This window comes from Onychomys torridus, chromosome 18, assembly GCF_903995425.1.
Source record: "Onychomys torridus chromosome 18, mOncTor1.1, whole genome shotgun sequence".
NCBI lineage: Eukaryota > Metazoa > Chordata > Mammalia > Rodentia > Cricetidae > Onychomys > Onychomys torridus.
Window position 1 is genome coordinate 34,167,199 of NC_050460.1, and position 19,284 is coordinate 34,186,482.

General features: G+C 45.3%; 1 protein-coding gene across 3 annotated transcripts in view; it reads left to right on the forward strand.

Moving 5' to 3' along the window:
- Nucleotides 1-19,284, forward strand: part of Npas2 (neuronal PAS domain protein 2) — a 178,891-nt gene that overhangs the window by 83,821 nt on the left and 75,786 nt on the right. For all 3 annotated transcript variants that reach the window (XM_036167234.1, XM_036167232.1, XM_036167235.1), the window contains one exon: nt 14,732-14,880. In XM_036167234.1, coding sequence (XP_036023127.1) covers nt 14,732-14,880 — 149 coding nt within the window. The remainder of the gene's footprint in view (nt 1-14,731; nt 14,881-19,284) is intronic.

The window sequence follows — 19,284 nt, forward strand, 5'->3', positions numbered from 1 at the left end:
TGGGCCTTCAATCCAATCAGAGAGTGGTTGGTTACCCCCATAATATACATGACACTGGTGCACCCATGGGCATGTCTTACCAGGTCAGTTGTTATTGTAGCTCCCAAAGTTGACAACTGTGTAAGACCGTTGACAGCTTTTCTTTCCTTCTGGTACTATGAACTCAAGTCATCAGGGAGGAAGCTTGATTTCTTCAAGTCCTGTGACCAAAGCATGTGACGTTCAGCAATAGGATCAAGCAGAATGGGCTTTTTTTTTTTTTTTTAAAGTAGCACAAATGCATGCTGTCACAAGACACTTACCAGAAACCTAATCCTCTAAGTAGGTTAAAAGCAAAACGGAAAATTATACATGGCACCAACAGTAATTTAGAGAAAGCCAAAGTGATAACCAAGTATATGTCAGAGCACAGACTAGTACCAGGAAGACAGGGTGACATTGCATGAAGATAAAAGATCAATTCACCAAGAACAGATAACAATTCTAAATGTGTGCACACTCCAAGGCAAGCGCTTCCAAGTCTGTGCAGCCCAACCTGAAGAGCCCAGAGGAGTCTTCACTATGCCTTTCTCAGTAATCAACCAGTGAGCTGAAATGCTGCAAAGATGTCAAAGAGCTAAAACGCACCAGCAGCCAACAGAATCTGATTGACATTTATAGAACGCTCCACACAGCAATATCAGGATCCGATTTTCAAGTACCTATTGAACATGTACCAAGATAGACCAAATGTTGCTTCATAAAACAAATGTAGAGAAATCCAAATGAACCAAAATTAAATTAGAAACAGAAAAATTTTAGGAAAAGGAGAAAAATCTCTGGAGCTTAGAAATTAAATAACCAACTTCTAAGTAACCCACGGATCAAAAGGGATGTCTCAAAGAATATTAGAGAATATACTAGATGGATGAAATGGGAAAATGCATTTCAGGTGCGGTGTGGTACAGCTGCTGTAGTGCCCAGAGAGAACCCTGCAGCAGGAGATGCTCACATTAGAAAAAGAAAATGTCTTCCGCCACAACCCAGCTCCCACTATAAGAAAGTAGGGGCTGGAAAGTTGGTGGCTCAACAGTTAAGACGCTACTGCTGCAAAGGACCTAAGTTCAGTTCCCATATCAGGGGACTCACAACTGCTTGTAACTCTAATTCTGAGGGACCTCTTCTGACCTCCTCAGGTACTGCACACACATGGGTATACACACACACACACACACACACACACACACACACATACACACACACACACACACACACACACACTATTTTTTAAAGAAAAAAGTAGAAGCAAGGGTTGGGGAAATGGCTCAGTTAGTAAAGACCCTGTTCTAAAAACATGGGAACCTGAGTTCAGAACCCTGACCCTAACAAGCACCTATGTAAAAGCTGGGTACCTATAACTCCATCACTGGAGGTCAGGGGCCAAAACAGGTGCCTCCCTGGATCTCAGTGGCCAGTCAGCCTATCTAAATTGATGAGCTCCAAGCTTAACGAGAGGCTTTGTCTCAAAAACTAAGGTGGAAAGCAATTAAGGAAGACATTGGATGTTGATTTCATGGCTTGCTCAGCCTGTTTCTTATAGAACCTGGGACCACCATCACAGGGATTATCCCACCCACAATGAGCTGGACCTTCCGGTCTGTACACACTGATGGCAGAGGTGGGGAGTAAAGGGGAGATAAAGAGGTGAGAAGAGAAATTGGAGAACACAATAAATTTGTAGACTAAACATGGCCAGCCATGGTGGCCCGTGCTCTTAATCCCAGGGAAAGGCAGGCAGTTCTCTGTTAGTTCAAGGCCGACCTGGTCACATGGTGAGTTCCAGGCCTTCCAGGGATATACAGTGAGTCCTTGTCTTCAAAAGGAAGAATAGCACAAGACAACAAACCTGAAAGTGAAACAAAACAAATAAGCCAACAACCAATGGAGAATAATTGACTAAGCAGAGAGCTGATTCTTGAACCAAGCAAACTGACAAACCCAGTTGAGACCGACTCCTCAAAAGAGACAGGAGTTGCCAGGAACAACGACCAGAGAAGACACACTACTACACAGCTCTTTGACATTCAAAGAGTCACAAGGAAGTTCTGCGACCAACTGAGTCCACGTGAATTCAAGAATTCCGATGAGATGGACCAGTTATTTAATAACCACAAGCAACCAAACTCTCACAGGCTAACACAGCCCGAAGAGTTCTCTGATAGATGGATTTGAATTTACAAATGGGAACTATAAAAGCCCAGATCCAGATGGTTTAATTGATGAATTCTGAATTCTGCCAAATATTGAAGGAAGAAATACCTCCCTCTTTATGTAGCCCTGTGTGGAAAGTAAAAGAGGGGGAAATACATTCCAGCTTATTTTATGAGGGCAGCACTGAACAAATGGAAAAATAAACTAAACCATGTCCCTTGTGAATGCAGACAGAACATTCCTCAAGAAAACAATGGAGTCAGGCGTGGTGGTGCACCCCTTAAATCTCAACACTTAAGAGGCAGAGGCAGTCAGATCTCTGTGAGTTCAAGGCCAGCCTGGTCTTCATAGTGAGTTCCAGGACAGCCAGGACTACACAGAGAGCCCCTGTCTCAAAAAAGAAAGAAAACATGGATGAGTCACTGGGTGGGCACCGACCTGTAATCTCAGCTCTCAGAAGCAGAGAGAGGAGGGTTATGAGTGTGAGACCAACTGGACTGCATAACAAGATCTTGTGTCTCCAGACAAAACAAAACAAACACACAACATTGCCCCCTCAGTGTGTGTGTGGGTGGGGGGGGCAGTACACACACACACACACACACACACACACACACACACACACACCACATTGTAATGAGAAGGTAAAAATATGAACAGTGCTTCACCAGAGGATACACAAGTGGAAGAAAAGCACATGAAGGGCTGAAGAAAGGGTTCATTTAGGTAAGCGTGCTTAGCTCTGTAAGCATTTGGACCTGAGTTAGGATCCCCAGCACCCATGTAAACACTGAGCATGGCTGTGAGTGCCTGTAACCTAAGCACTGGAGCAGAGAGGTAAGACTGGGTGGAGAACTCCCTGGCCAGTGAGCCTAGCCAAAACAGTAGATTTCAGGCTCAGTTGTCTCAAGGTGATAAGGCAGAAAATAATAGAAAAGACAGCCCATCCCGCTCTGGCATCCACATGCATGTACACACACACACACACACACACACACACACACACACACACGTGTGCCACATCATTATGCAATATGGAAATGCACATCTAGAACCCAATAAAGCACCACTGTGCATCTCTTAGCAGAGTTGGGATGTAAGAACCAACAATATTAAATCCTGGAGGACGGAGAACCATTGGCTCATTTGTACATTGCTGGTGGGAAGGAAAAATGGCCACTCTGGAAAAGGGGTTGACAGTTGCTTATAAAGGTGAATATACACCTTCCATAAGGTCCAATTCTCCTGCTCCTGTATTGTTCACTTCAGAGAACAGAAACTGTCACTGAAAAGTTAGAAACAAATGTTTGTGTCCACTGTATAATCCACAGTGACCCAGACTGGAAACCACATCTCTCCTCCTGTGGGTGGCTAAGCCAGCTGTGTTGTTCATCCACACAGTAGCAGCAAGAAGGATCAAGACCTGGGCACAACTCAGATGACTCTGAAAGGCATCGTGCCGGGCAGAAGAAGCCAAGTTCAAAACACAGAAATCACTCAGTGATCACACCTGCTTGCTGCTCTTCCAAGGAACCAAGTTCTGTTCCCAGCACCCACATTAGGCAGCTCACAACTGCCTGTAATTGTAGCTCCAGAGGATCTGTCTCCCTCTTCTGGCTTCCGAAGGTATACACACACAGATATACATATAAATTTTTTAAAATTAGTATTTTAACTTTTGATTAAAATATAATTATATATACCTCCCTTTGTCCCCTCCATCCTCCCTCTCAAATTCATAGTCTCATTTTCTTTAATTATTATTATTACATGCACACTTGATAAATACACAAATACAACCTGCTGGGTCTGTTACTGTTTCTCGTATTCTATGATTTCAGGGATGACTACCTAGTATTGGGTAACTAATAAGGGAGCTAACTCCTGATAAAGACTAATTCTTCCTCTCTCAGAAGTTGGTACATACCTGTGGCTCTTCGTCTAGTGGTGGGACCACATGATATTCGCCCCCAGCTACATCAGCACGTTAACTGGTATTCTCATTGCTCAGGTCTTGTTTAGGAAGCTGTATTGTCGAGATTCATGAGTGTAGCTTCCCTGTCATAGCTAGAAGGCACAGTCACACAGCAGACTTCCTGGTGCTCTGACTCTTAAAACCCTTATAACACCCCCTCACACTTCTGCATTGTTCCCCGAGCCTTAAGTGTAGTGTTGTACATGGTGCAATTTGGGTTGCACACCCCATGGTCAGTTTCTCCTTACATTTTGATTGGTTGTGTTTTTCTGTAATGCTCTCTCTCTGGCATAAAGAGCAGCTGCTTTGATGAGAGGGGTGGGAGCCACACTTAGCTGTGGATATAAGAATAGATATTTCGAATACAGTTAGAAATTACATAAGTTTAAGAAAATGTCGGTAGTAGGTTCTCCTGTAAGATTTATGACGTCACTAGTCATGTGTCGTTGGCTAGGTTTCCAATACCAGCCATAATCTCCCTCCTGCTGAGCATAAAGTAGCATGCTGCCTGCCAGTATTTGTTATCTAAGAGTACAGATGTTCTTCAGCTTACAATGGGGTTATGTTCTGTCAATCTGGTAAGCTGGAAATCCTGACAGACAAGATGCCTGCAGCATACCGGACCCATAGAACATCTCAGCTTGGCCACAAAGGATGCTGTAGGGCATCAGTTGCTTCCCCTTGTGGCTCACAGAACTGTGGCTCAGAGCCACATCATAATATAGGATCTTGCCACATGTCACTAGCTAGGAAAATGTTGAAATCCAAACCTCAAAGACCAGTTTCTGGTGAGTGTGTATCACCTTCACACCATTGTAAAGGGAAAGTCATACCAGGCCAGAAGTTGGGGACCATCAATGCAGTGGTGGAGAAGAAAACAGGGCTTGTCAGGTTGTAGATGAGGCAGATGAGGGAGTTTTGGATCAAACTGTTTGTGCTAAACATGTTGTGAAATATATGGAGCTCTGCCCCCAAAATCTCTTACTATGTTACTTCCAAGATTACAATTTTAAAAGAAGTCTATCATCAGTATTACCTTACTGTGCTGGTTTGAATAAAAATGCCCCCCCCCAAAGGCTTATATATGTGACTGTTTAGTCACCAAGGTGTAGAACTCTTTCATAGGATTAGGAGGTGTGGCCTTGTTGGAGGATGTAGGTCATTGGCTGGCGGTGGGCTTTGAGGATTTTAAATAGCACATACCTGGCCCAGTGTTTCTCTCTCTCTCTCTGCCGGTGGATCAGGCTGCATCTCTCAGCTCCTGCTCCAGCACCATACTAGCCACCATGATGATAATGGACCAAGCCTCTGAAACTGTAAAGAAGCCCCAATTAAATGCTTCCTTTTATAAGAGCTGCTGTGGTCATGACATCTCTTCACAGCAGTGTAACAATGACTAAGACACTTACATAGGCAAATGAAACTGGACGGAGACACCTTCATCTAGAAACCCCTGAAGCCTGCAGCCCCCAAGACAGGTGTTAGGGCTGACACTGGAGAATAACAGATAGATAGCCATAGCCCTGCAGAGTAACGCTGGTGGGGTCTTTGTAGAGGGCTCTCTGTAGCCCTTCCTGTGTCTGCTCACCACCTCCCCAGTTGCATTCTTCCTGCCTTTTCCTGGTCTTCTCACCAGTTTCTAGTTACATACTCCATCAACACCTTGTCTCAGACTCATCCAAATGTTCTGCCAAAACGGCTGGATCTCAGTTTAAAGCTTGGAGGAGTCTCAAAGCTGGCGATACATATGAAAGTAGCAGAACAAGGGACAGAGTCAAGTTTGGGCTGGCTGGGATGAGGCCAGCCTGCTAAACCACCTAAGCTCTCTGGTGGGGAGTAAGCCAAAGATGGAACCAGATTCCTCCTGCCCTTTTGCGGGAATGAGGATGCTGGTCCTCAGCTCGTCTCACTGAGATTTAGCTGGAATGTGTACAGGGCTCATCTCAAAGGCCTTGGCCAGCAGTTTGGCACAGCTCTGGCAGAAAGAGCAGATCCTGCAGCCCTGTCTCCTATGACTTGAAGTATTCTTCAAAGAAAAAGATATTCTGAATTCATAGTGAATTCTGACTTCACTCAACACCTTGGAGATGGGGAAACTTGGAGGCAGGAATACCATAATACTGCTTTAAGCAATCCTAAAGAAGCTGGACCATGATGTAAATGATGCTTGTAGCAGTGGTATTGGACTCATGTGGAGACAGTTGGAGGCAGAGGGCTCTGGAGACAGAAGGCTCCAACAAGGCTGGACCACCACTCTTCTCCCTTCACCCTCTTTTTACCTGCTAGGCCTCTGATACTCTGGAGGCAGCTTTACCAACCAAAAGTCATCATTGACTTTTTCCACCCTGTGGTTGTGGCCATATCATTAGACTTTACCTGCCACAGTACCATATTCCTGCCACCTCCATGACTGTGACGTGGTCTTTGTATCACTCCCTGTTCACACACCCCTCCACATGCACCCTTTATCCTTCTGAGCCTTCTTGAGTCTGCTGGGTCCTCTTCCCAGAACTATCTGAGAGCTTACCTGAAGGCTCTTGAAACTGAAGAGTAAAGACAGTGATGGTCTACACTAAAGGGGTAGACCAGAGTTCAGTCTTGACAGAAGAATTTTCAAGCCTTAGGGTGGGTACCTCAGGTAGCTGGCACAGCCTGAGGGTACTGGCCTCTAGTTGAGGTATCAGAGCAGAAAGTTTTGGGGCACTGCTGGTGACAGGAGCCTTTCAGAATTGGTTGGTTGTCATGGGAGCTTGTGTAGGATGAAATCCTCTCAGAACATTCTTGTTCACTGCCAGTAAAGGGGTTGGTAGGATGTTGAGGTCTCCACACAGATTCTTCGATGGAAGGTCTGGTGGTCATTTCAAAAGGTAATTTCTTCACATCAGCTTGGGAGTGGGTGAGTATGGCCTTCAGCATCTCTTGCTGTAGGTGAATTTTCTCCGCCAGCTGTTTCTGCTTCTGTCCTTGTATTTGGGTCCTTTTAATGTCCCCAGGGAGTCTTCTGCTTCTTTCCTTGTCTTTGGGTCCTTTTTAACATCCCCAGAGAGTCTTCCACTTCTGTTCAGAAGCCTCACACTAGACTGCTCAAGATCATGGTTCCTTGAGCAAACCCCAAGGTTCCTACTGAACTCAGCTGGAAGGGGAGGGTCATCCACTTCAGTCATAAATCACAGTTGAATAGTGGTGGTGAGGGTTTCCATAGCCCTCTGGCATTAGAAATGTGGCTCACCAGATGGAGGCTGTTCCATGTAGCAGAGAGGTAGCCAAACTCATCCCAGAACCTGATGATTCCATTCTGGGTGATGGCGATATCCTTCCCTTAATGTGCCAGGTGTTCCCCCACTGCCTGAAGCAGGTGCCCAATTCTCCTTGGCATCAGCAAAAATCTGCTTATTTTGTGTGTGCTCTGGGACCAGATGGTGCACATCAGAGACCTCAACAACTCAGCCATGTGCCATGCTCCCCTCCAGCTATGGGTTGTCTTTCTTGTACATCTTGATGAAGTGGTTACAGTTGTAGAAGATAAATTTTCCCATCTAGGTCTGGGTATCAACATTGTCCTCCGAAACAAAACAGTTCCTTGGGTTCTTTGAGGGTTCATCAATTAGCATCGTTGGTCCTTTTCTTGATGTCAGCTTTTCTGCACAAGGTAATAGTTATACTCTAAACCAGCCACAGCATCATCCTGGAGCCCTCTGTGAGGTCCCCACACATACAAACTTCCAGTGCTTCAGCTTTTACTCACTGCCTCCTGGGTCTTTTCTTTAGCCACCCGTGACAGTATTTACATTGCTTTCTCTCAGTCCTATATGTCCTGGTTTCGAGATGGCCTAGCATGCAAAGTAGGCTAGTCAAGGAGGGCTGCTTGGTCTTTACCTTACACTCATGGGTGAATTTCTTATCTAGGGGTCAATATCAGACCTGCAGGATAAGCACTGGAGTTCCAGTCTGGCTTTGTGCCCTCTGTAAAGGTCTTGGCCATCTGGATACTTTTTAGATTGGAGGTAATGTTCTGTAATATCCATAAGCTTGAGATTAAAGATGATCAACAGTGCTCTGTAATAGGAATCTTTTCCTCCTATCAGCCAGCCTTGTATTACTGCCACATCACTGGCGTCCCTGGAACCTCTAGATTCTCTGGCTGTGGGATCAAAGGCTAATCACTGCTATTCTCAGGAAGCCTCATGAACTGGGTCATCACTTTTTCTCAGTGCTAAAGACAGAATATTTAAAGATGAACTTTGCCTCAGTGGCAAATTCTTCCGATGGGTTCCTGTGTCCAATCATTCCAGGTAGGACCGACTTCATCAACACCTCTTTCCTCATGGAAGAGCTGAGATGAAAAGAGGCTGGTCAGAGTGTTTTCCTTCTTGGTGAAGAAGGTGAAATCCTTCCTAATGTACATGGCATCTCATTTTAAACCCATTCCTATACCGCCCAAGCTGGGTCAACTCAGGTATTCATTTGACTGCTTTCCCAAACTGGATCACACTGGTAACCCTACCCAAATATATCCCTGCGCCAATCTCACAAGCCAAAGTATAAATCCTCCTTGGAGTCTCGTGTCAAGACTTGTTTATCTTTTTGCCTCTTCCTCATTACATGATGGAATGATATTATTTCCTGTTCTAATTGTAAGTCTGGGAAAGCCTTTTTCCTCTCATGTTAGAATCCTAAGAAGATACACCAAGGGCGAGTCTCGGTGCATTTTGCCTAGTTATAACAAAATGCCTGACTTTAAGAAAAATGGTTCCTTTGTCTTACATTCCCAGAAGTCTGCAAGCATGATTCTGGTGAGGACTTCATGGTGGGTGAGTGAGTCTGCATGGGGGGAGGGGATGGACAGGAATAAGTGAAGAAAACAAACTTGCTTCATAACAACCTACTCATGTGGTAGCTAATCCATTCCCATCAGGCATTAACGTTAACCGTTTCCCAGGGTGATGACCTAATAATCTCCTGTTAGTCCCCACTTCCTAAGGGGGCCACCACCTCTCCATACTACCATACCAAGACTCTCGCTATTAAGTGCCAGCTTGGGGGCTCAGGATGAGAGAAGCATCACCTGGCTCATTGTCAAAGCAGGAAACCACAGTTCTGAATGGACATTCAGGTCTCTGACTGGAAACAGACCCTTGCTATTTGTACCTACATTTCCACGTCCAAGAGTCATAGCATAACTGACTTCCAGGGCTATCCTAACTGTTTTTAAAAGAACACAGAAATACTGGTTGAAGAGCAATATGGTTGACCACAGGTGACCACAGCAGTGGAAAGGGGCTGGAGTCATGCTCTGCTCATAGTTTTCTATGATATCCAGTCTCACAGGGGAACACAGACTGTCTGAAATGCTGTTTTCTGTAAGGTGTGTGCTTCATTCCTGTGCTATGGATGAAACTCGAGCCATTGGCATTAGTCCCTCTCAACTCTGGGCTCCTGGAATATGGGGTATGCGGCTTCTTGGCAGATGATGCCACGTGGTTTAGGGGGGCTGCAGAAAGAGGCAGGAATGTGCGGGGCTTCACACGAAGATACCTAGGCCAGCCTGCATTGCTACTGGCCCACTGTGTGATGGTGACAAGTCACACAGTCTCAGTGCTTGGCTTCTTCACCTGAAAAATGAAAAAGAATGATACCTACCTAATGGGGTCATTGTAAGGATGAAAAACTTAGTATGGCTGTGTGCTGCTTACCAACAGAAATAGGCTCTGAGAAATGAATCATATGGTGATTTTTCATCTCTGCAGGCATCATAGACTATACCATAAAAACTCAGATGACACATCCTTCAGAACACCTAGGCTGTTGGTGTGTGTGTGTGTGTGTGTGTGTGTGTACATATATATGTGTATGTGTATATATGCCATATCCTACTGTTCTTAGGGCTACTATAAACAAAGCACCATGAGGTTGAATCAAGCACAAGAGAAAATGATGCCATCAAGAAACTTGACAAACAGACATATGAAGTTGTTGCTACCAATGTAACACGTGCACTGTTCCCTAGCAAAATATTTTCAGAAGTAGATGTATTTGCCTTTATGATCATTTAAAATGCAGTGAACACACGAACCAGTGACATCACCAATAGTTGTTTTCATCAATATTAGTTCCTCCACATGGTTAGTGGTGCTGTACTTTTTGTTGCCTGAGTGCACAGTAGGTTTGTTTACACCAGTGTTGTCATGATCACATGAGCAACGCATTCAACTGTGATGCTGTGAGATCAACAGGCAACTATAATTTCACTGCTCTGTTAAACTCTTATGTGCCTGCTGCCATGTGTGTGATCTGCTGTTAATGGAAACATCATGCAGTATGCAACTGTATGTAAAGAACCACATGGCATCTCTTAAGTCAAAAGAACCCAAGAAATGAGGCCTGCATAACCAGATTCAAACTCCTCAAGATGATGGACATTTCACAAAAGGTTATCCTGGAATCTGAATTCAGAAACCAAAAGCTAAGGTTCCTGAGGTTATGTGTTAATACAGAGACATATCATATACCCTCCAATCTGCTGTCTCTATCTCTCTGTCTCTATCTCCCCTACCCCATAAGACAGCACAATTGCTCATCAAGGCATAATTAAATAATTCTTTCTAAAGAAGACATGTGAATGGCCATAAAGCATTCAAAAAGATGCTCAATGTCACCAGTTATCAGAAAAAGGCAAATTCAAGCCACAATAAAATCATACTTCAGTGGTAAAAATTGACAATCTCGCTGGGTGGTGGTGGCTCACGCTTTTAATCCCAGCACTTGGGAGGCAGAGCCAGGCGGATCTTTGTGAGTTCGAGGCCAGCTTGGGCTACCAAGTAAGTTCCAGGAAAGGCACAAAACTACCCAGAGAAGCCCTGTCTCGAAAAACCAAAAAACAAACAAAAAAAAATTGACAATCTCAAGTGTTGGCAAAGATGGCGGCAAGTGGGAATCTCATTTGTTCCTGACAGAAATGAAAAACAACCATAGCCAACTTCATGTGACAATACTGTGTTGTCTCAGGCACATATTTGTCAAATGACTGAACAGCTTTGTGCCTCTGTGTTTGCCCGAGAGAATGAATCCCTGAAGCTGCTTCAACACATGTGTATGGATGTTCAGACCGCATTATTTAGAGGTTGTTGTTGTTGTTGTTGTTGTTGTTGTTTCTGTTGTATTGGGAGGAGAAGTTAGGGCACATGTATGTGTGTATGCATGTTTGCGTGTGTGCACATCCTTGTGGCAGCCAGAGGTTGATATTAGGTGCCTCCTTTGATTACTCTTCACCCTATGTATTGAGGCAGGATCTCTCACTGGACCCAGAGTTTGCCAATGGCTACTCCAGCTAGCCAGCTTGCTCCAAGGATCCCCTGTCTCCACCTCCTGAGTCTGGGATTACAGAGAAGCTGTCATGCCTTCCAGGCTTTATGTGGGTGCTAGAGATCCAACCCTGGTTCTCACACTTGTATAGCAGGTTCTTTACCCACTAAACCATCTCTCCAGCACTATCTGTGATTGTTTGTTTGTTTGTTTAGGGTTATCTTGTTTTGTTTGATGTTTTGAGACAGCTTCTTGCTATGAAACTCAGGCCAGCCTGAGACTCATGGTCGTCTAACTTCAGTCTCCCAATTACTAGGACTATGGGTGCACACTACTATGCCTGGCTAGGTGTTATTCTGTTAGTGTTGCTGTTGCACTTAGTTTGATACTGTATGTGTGTAAGTATGTACATGCATGGAGGTCAGAGGACAGCTCGTGGGAGTCAGCTCTCTCACTCCACCATTTGGGTCCTGGGGATCAAACTCACATAAGCAGGCTCGAGGCACATCTACACTCTCAATACATCATACCCTCAAACTGGAGACATCCCAAGCATGGCATATCACAACGGAATACTAGTGAGCAGAAGGTAGAACTGTCGGTCTGTGCAACAACGTGGAGAAGTCTCAAATGCTCTGTTAAATGAAGGTCCACGACTCTGAGGATTCCATTTATGTGAAATTCAAGAAAATGCAAACCTGAGTGGCTGCAGCTAGGGTGAAACAAAATGAAGAGACTGGGGCGGGGGGGGATCCCCTAAGATGAAGCAGTTGTCTCTCTTGTGTTCGTGGCAGTCAACGATTACAAAAATTCATCGGACTGCATGCTTTAAATGGTGCAGTTCATGGCATGCCAGTAATGCCTTTCGAAATCCCAGAGGCCAAGTGTCCCAGTGTCATCCAACCTGTTGTTCCGGATCCTTAGCAAAAGCGGAGCTCATTACTGGAAACAAGGTCATCCCAGGCTCTTGGCTTCTTCCTCTTGCCTCAGAGCTGCAGATCCAGCTGACATTGACCGATTTCCAGTGTGCGCCACGGTGCATCCCAGGCGGAGGCCAATGGAAACAAGCCTGTGTTCCTGTCACTAACGAGAAGAGCCTCCGTCGGCTTCTCTGCCAGGCCATGTTCATCGTCATTACACCCATTGAAGACGAGAACAGAGCAATAATGAGCTGGGTGTTATCAGCTCACAAATAATTTATGACGGGCAAACTAGGACAAGAGCAGAGCTTTTTTTGGCTGAGGAGGTTGCATGTCGCTCTTTAAAATCTAGGCTAAAAATGATTTATAATACACAGCCAGCCACTCAGCAAGTGAAAGGGCCCCTTTCTTCTGTCTCGTGCATTTGAACAACGGGCCTTTTACCCTGAGGTAGCAATGAAGAGCCTGCACATCTCACCACAGCGGCCACTGCTCTGTGACAAGAAGACAGTAGCCCGGTCAGAAATGAGACCTGTGCAGGAATCCCTTAATCCAAAACCCAAGAACAGGCAAGAAGGAGGGAAGACATAAGAGGAACAGAGGACCCTTAGGAAAGCCTAGAGATCACACACCTGAGATGAGCTTTGGACAGTTGCTAAGACGTGGTCAGGAAATAGCCCCGCCTGAGACAGAATCAGGGGAGCTAGACTGTAAATGCGTTTTGGAAATGATGTGGATGTTGGAGGCAAACACAGTGGCTACTACTGTGGTAGCATCCGGGGAAAGGGTATTTGGGGTGCTGTTTCAGGAGATGGTACTGATACGTGTAGATGTTAATACCTGCCCCAAGAGAGGTGAGCCACTGTCCACCGGAATCTTTAGTCCTGACCACACATTGACCAACAACCTCCTGATAAGGGGATTAACTCCCCTAGGAACTGTGACCCCTAGGTCCTAGGGTACCTGGACCATAGGCAGACCATGTGTAGTGGTTTCTGTTCCCATCAATGAGCTGGCTCTCTGCAAAAAGTTCATCTTGGGTATTCTTGGGAGGGGTGGGCAGCTTTCCCAGTCATGGATCACCTCAGAATAAGTTAATGTGTTTTTATTTGTTGATTCATTTTTGATGCGCATGGCTGTTTTGTGTACACATATGTCTATGCACCACTTTGGTGCCTGGTGCCCATGGAGGCCAGAAGAGGGCATGAGATCTCCTGGCGCTGGAGTTACAGCTGGTTGTGAGTAGGTGCTGGGAATCAAAGCTGGATCCTCTGGCAGAAAAGCCAGTGCCCTGAACTGCTGAGCCATCAGCCGTAAGTTGGTTGTTGATGAAGGAGCTCTGGTGTGTCACTAAGGTTCAAGGTTCCATCATAGCACTGTTTCCTGAGCTTTTGGGGAAGGGATCCCTCTATCATGTGTTCCTTATTCCTCTTGTTAGGATCCCCTCTTCTAATTCCTACAAAGCCTGGGGTTCCTCAGAGGCCCTCCACCTGAGCAGTCTTGCTTTTATTTCTTCTATAGACACCCGGTGTAGAGCATCCTTTGAAAAGTAGACTTCATCTTATAGAGCAAGCATCACAGAAAAGAAATGAATGGGGGGCGGGGTGTACCACCTCGGTCCTTTCACCTTTTCCAGAATGTCATATAGTCGGAGTCACCCAGTATCTGGCTTCAGCACACCAGTTCCTTTGACTTGGAAATATGCACCTGAGTCTCTTCCATGTTGTGCTGAATAGTGAGTGTTCTGCTTTTCCACCACTCACCAACCACTTGGCAAACAGGACAGCAACATCTGTCATATATCACCCTGGATCTGCACAGCTCACAGACTGTGCCTAGACAGCTTTACTGCTCCAGCAAGATGGCGGTTCTTGGGGCAAGAGCCAGGTCATGTGCATAAGTGGTGCAACCAGGAAACCCAGCCACACCTCATGACTTGGCATCAGGCTGGATGCTCTGAGCTACAGAAAATAGGATTGGGGTCTTATCAGGGGATCTGAGAGTGGATGCAGGTAAAAAGCATGCAGTTTTCTCCCTGGGGCTTAAAGCTCTATGGAGTTGGAGAGCCAGTGTCTAGCAGTGGAGCTAAACTATGTAAGGTTTTGTGTGTGAGTCAGAACTTGCTTCTTATTAATGCTGTCTCTCTTTGTGGCCAAAAGTCTAGCAAAACATGTTTCTTGCCCCATTACTCAGCTCTGAACAGTGGCCAACATTACCTCCATGAGAGACGTTTTGATCAGATGCTCTCTGTAGGACGCGCTCTGAGAGAGGAGGCACCTTTGTTGTATCACAGCACCTTCATAGAGCACAATGTTCTAGTCACCTGTGCCTTGTGTGTTTCCAGAGCCTCTAGAAACAAGTCTGAAAAGAAGCGCCGGGACCAGTTCAATGTTCTCATCAAAGAGCTCAGCTCCATGCTCCCAGGCAACACTCGGAAAATGGACAAAACGACCGTGCTGGAGAAGGTTATCGGATTCTTGCAGAAACACAACGGTAAGGCTTGCGCTTCCAGCCATGTCTGTTCCACCCTGACCTTTCCACAGGCGATGAGTTTGTCAGGCAGAGCATCCCACCTCTCATCACAAGGTCACTCTCGTCACTCATGGGTTCTCCTCCAAAGGCTCTGAACTTGGGAAAAAACAAAAAACAAAAACCTATGTCCAGTTGAGGAGAAGACAGTCACACCCCCAAAATACTTTATCAGCCCAAGGGGAAACTCGAGAGCAGCCTCTCAGGTGGCCCACAGCCTGCACAGCTGGCACTCACCATGTGTTTATCTTTGTCATAAACCCCTGGCACTCCCCCAGTACCTGCCCCTTTCTGTCTTTCCCCAAATGTGACCTCTGTTCTGACTCCACCTCCACACTTGAAGCCATTTCTGCCCTTGGGGATCTTAGTTGGAATCTCAAGTCCATTCATACTCTTCCCCTGTCACTGATAGATACCATCCTGTCACTTGACGTTACCACGTGACGCCATCCTGGAACACGTGTCTTTCTCATGTCATCCCCCCTCGGGTGCCCTTACCCCTTTACACTGATGGCCCCGACTGTGTCACTCGCTTAAATAGTATCCAAAGCAACAGCACCAAAAATAAATAATTAAAAGGCCAGAGAATAGTTGAGAGGACTTGGGAACCACTCACAAGCCAGGAAAACAGAAATCTCTTTGCCTGTGACACCAAAGAGAATAAAATCAGGAAAATCCAAATCCCTGAGGACATAATTACAATTCTGAGTGTCGCCTAACACGGCTTTCCTCTGGACATTTCTTAGACAAGATGGAATCATGCAGAGAGCAGTACTGGGACATGGGAAAGTGTCATTGTGCATGATATTCTTTCATTATTTCTTGGAAAGTTGTATTAACCTTTTGACAGCATGGCAGTGGTGACAAGCGCTTCTTTATCTTGGAGATGCAATGAGAGAGAGTAAACCGTGTGTTAATGACTTTTGTTAAAAATCAGGGAAGACCACACAAGCCGAATGACAAGAGCTATCACCCTGATAAATGTAATCAGAGTGCTTCTATTTCCTGAGTAACATTTTAGCCAAGTGAAATAGCAGGTTGGTTTGATTGCCAAGATATTTTGTGCAAATTACTCGAACTAGGTCAGTGCCATGGAGAAGCAGGACAGCTGTTAAATAGGACAGCTGGGATCAAGTTCATCAGTGTGACATTTATGCCATTCTCTGTCCACTGCGGAGTTACCAAAGTCTCTAATCTGGACCCCCGCCCCCTTGCAGGGACCAGAGCAGCGACATTGCTGCTTCCTAACACCAGGAGAGCCTCTCCAGCTTTGCCTCTTCATGAGGCAAGGCCTGCCTGCACGACTACCTACACACAGTCAGAATCTATGCAGAATCACACGTTTCTGAGATTCCCCATTCACAAGAAGGGAAGATCCACAGCAAATTTCACACAGAAATAGGGTAGTCACACCAAGCTGTGGCTTAAGGCAAAAAAACAATACAGCCACTTTACGTCTCCCAAGTACACGTGAAGTCCACAGGCATAGGCAACAGAGTGGAATGGTGACTTTCTCCCTGCATGAGTGCAGGGTTCCAGAGAGCCACACTTCCATTCAATGCCTCTAAACTTCACAACAGTGCTCTCCTCAAAGTCTCACGGCAAAGGAGAAGTTCAGTCACCATCTACTGTTCTCTACAAGGTGTAATGCCTGGGGCTCCTGGAGAATTGTCTCGCAAAGCTGCACTGTGGTTGTGCAAAGTAGTGTATCCACTCAGACCATTGCTTCTCAACCTTGGCTACCTGTGAGAACCACCCAAGGAGCTTTGAGAAAAACCCGCTCCACGGATAAGATACCCCAGAATCTGGGGGAGTGGCTCCCCAGCAGTGTGCCTGGAGCCTGATGATGACAGTTCAAGGAAAGAGTGCTAATTTGTCTGTGTATGCACTTGTGCATATGTGTGCAGGTATGCACATGTGTGGTGCATCATGTAGCTACCAGAGGACAATCTTGAGTCTCATTATTCAGGTGCTTTCCACCTTTTTTGGATACAGAGTCCCTCACTGGTCTGGAACTTGCCAAGTAAGCTAGGAAGGTTGACCAACAAGCCCTGAGGATCTGCCTGTGCCTGTCCCTCCCACCTCAGTGCTGGGATCACAGACACACACCTATGCCCAAATGTTTTTTGTGAATTCTGAGGATAAAACTCAGGTACTTGTGCTTGCAAGGTAAGAATCCTACCAACTGTCTTAGTTAAGGTTTCTATTACTGTGAAGAAACACCATGACCAAAAGGCAAGTTGGGGAGGTAAGGGTTTATTTGGCTTACGCTTCCATATCACTGTTTATTACTAAAGAAAGTCAAGACAGGAACTCAAACAGAGCAGGAACCTGGAGGCAGGAGCTGATGCAGAGGCCATGGAGGGGTGCTGCTCACTGGCTTACTCCTCATAGCTTGCTCAGCCTGATTTCTTATACAATCTAGGACCACCAGCCCAGGGATGGCCCTACCCACAATGGGCTGGATCCTCCCCCATAAGTCACTGGTTATGAAAATGCTGCATAGGCCTGCCTATGATCCAATCTTATAGAGGCATTTTCTTAACTGAGGTTCCCTCCTCTCAGGTGATTTTGTTTGTTTCAAGTTGATATAAACCTATTCAGCACACCAACTGATCTAGCTCACCAGCCCTGAGATTGCTAACTTTCCAGGAGGTGTGTTGTTGTTTTGGTTTTGGTTTGGTTTTGTGGCAAGCCAGTTGGCATCATGTTGGTGACTTGAAATCAGCCACTGTAAAAGTAGTTAATGCAGAAATGGGTAAAGCTCCAGACTGGGGTCTCTTACTTGGGGAGTAAAGAGCCTTTACCAGTAGACTGCTAAGGTTGACAACAGTATTGTTTTTTAGCTTTTAATTTATTTTATGTGTATAAGTGTTTTGTCAGCATATATGTCAAAGTACCACATGTATGCCTTGTACCCTCAGAGGCCAGAAGAAGGCATCAGATCATCTGAGATTGTAGTTACAGATATCTGTGAGTTACCATATGGGTGCTGGGAATTAAACCCAGGTCCTCTGGAAGATTAGATAGTACCATCTTTCTAGCCTTGTGACATCAGTATTTTTAAAACTCCCATGTCGTGCCAATGTGCAGGCAGTGTTAAGAAACATGGATTTACACATGTGTTGCACATGCAGGTAAAAGTAGAATAATGGTGAGGAAAAATGATGAAGTCCAGGTTATAGTTATAATTCTTCAACTCCTTGTTCAGAAATCCTTCAAGTATCCCTATTTTCCCAAGAAGTAAATCTTGGTTCTGGAATATCAATGCATCTTCCCTGCAGCAAGCCAAATCAAAATAAGAATATGACCCCCATTTTCTTGTAGTGAGCTTTTGTATCAAAAGTATCTCTTGTAAGACATAAACCCATACATTCTAAGAATAGCAAGGGATATTGGATGTCCTTGACTGTTCCTATCTGAACTAGTATTCCACAGCCCAGGCTGACCTGCACCTTACTGTCTTCCTTTTTATAAAGCCAATCAAGTATAATTTTGCCCCAACATCAGTTTCCAACCCTTATGTCTGCCTCTGTGAGTGACAGTGGATGCATGGTGGGAGCTGTAAAAACACTTTGGAAACCATTTGGAGGGCTGGGAAATCTTAATCACCACTACCACCAACACCACCATCCCCGCCGCCACCCCTCAGTTCTATTCTATTGTAACTCATAGTTGTAGAACTGTAGATGAATTTCTAAATGGTCTAATTAAATAAAAAACATGGAACCAGATACATGGGTGAAAGCCTGGGAGAGATCAGGGAACCAGCAGCCAGCCTTACCTCACCAACTCTGCAGCTTCCAAATGCAAGTTACTTCCGGTCTACCCACGTCTATATGTCTTGCTGTTCTGCCATCTGATTTGCTCTCTCTGTTCAGCTACATCACTTCCTCTTCCTACACAGCGCTGACATTCCTGTCTGTCTGTACAGAACTCCAGATCTCCATGTTTAACTAGTGTTGGAATTTAAGGCATGTGCCACCACACCTGGCCCTGTTTCCAGTGTGGCCTTGAGCACACAGAGATCCTGCCTGCCAAGTGATAAGATTAAAGGCGTGTGCTAACATTGCATGACTTCTGTGTTGTGGCTGGCTTTTTCCTCTGATCTCCAGGCAAGCTTTATTTATTAAAGCACAAATAAAATACCTATCCCCATATTTCAGCACAAATAAAATATCACCACATATAACGTTCACCTCCCAATTGCTTCATGCCTGAACAAGGTACAGTGTATCTTTGGCCTATATGTATTCCAAGATATCTAGAAAGTGTAGCAGATATCCAGCTTTTGGAGTAAGTAACTACTACCCTGTCTGAGGGAGATTTCTACCTATAGGGAGCACTTGGACCTTATGTCTTTGCTAA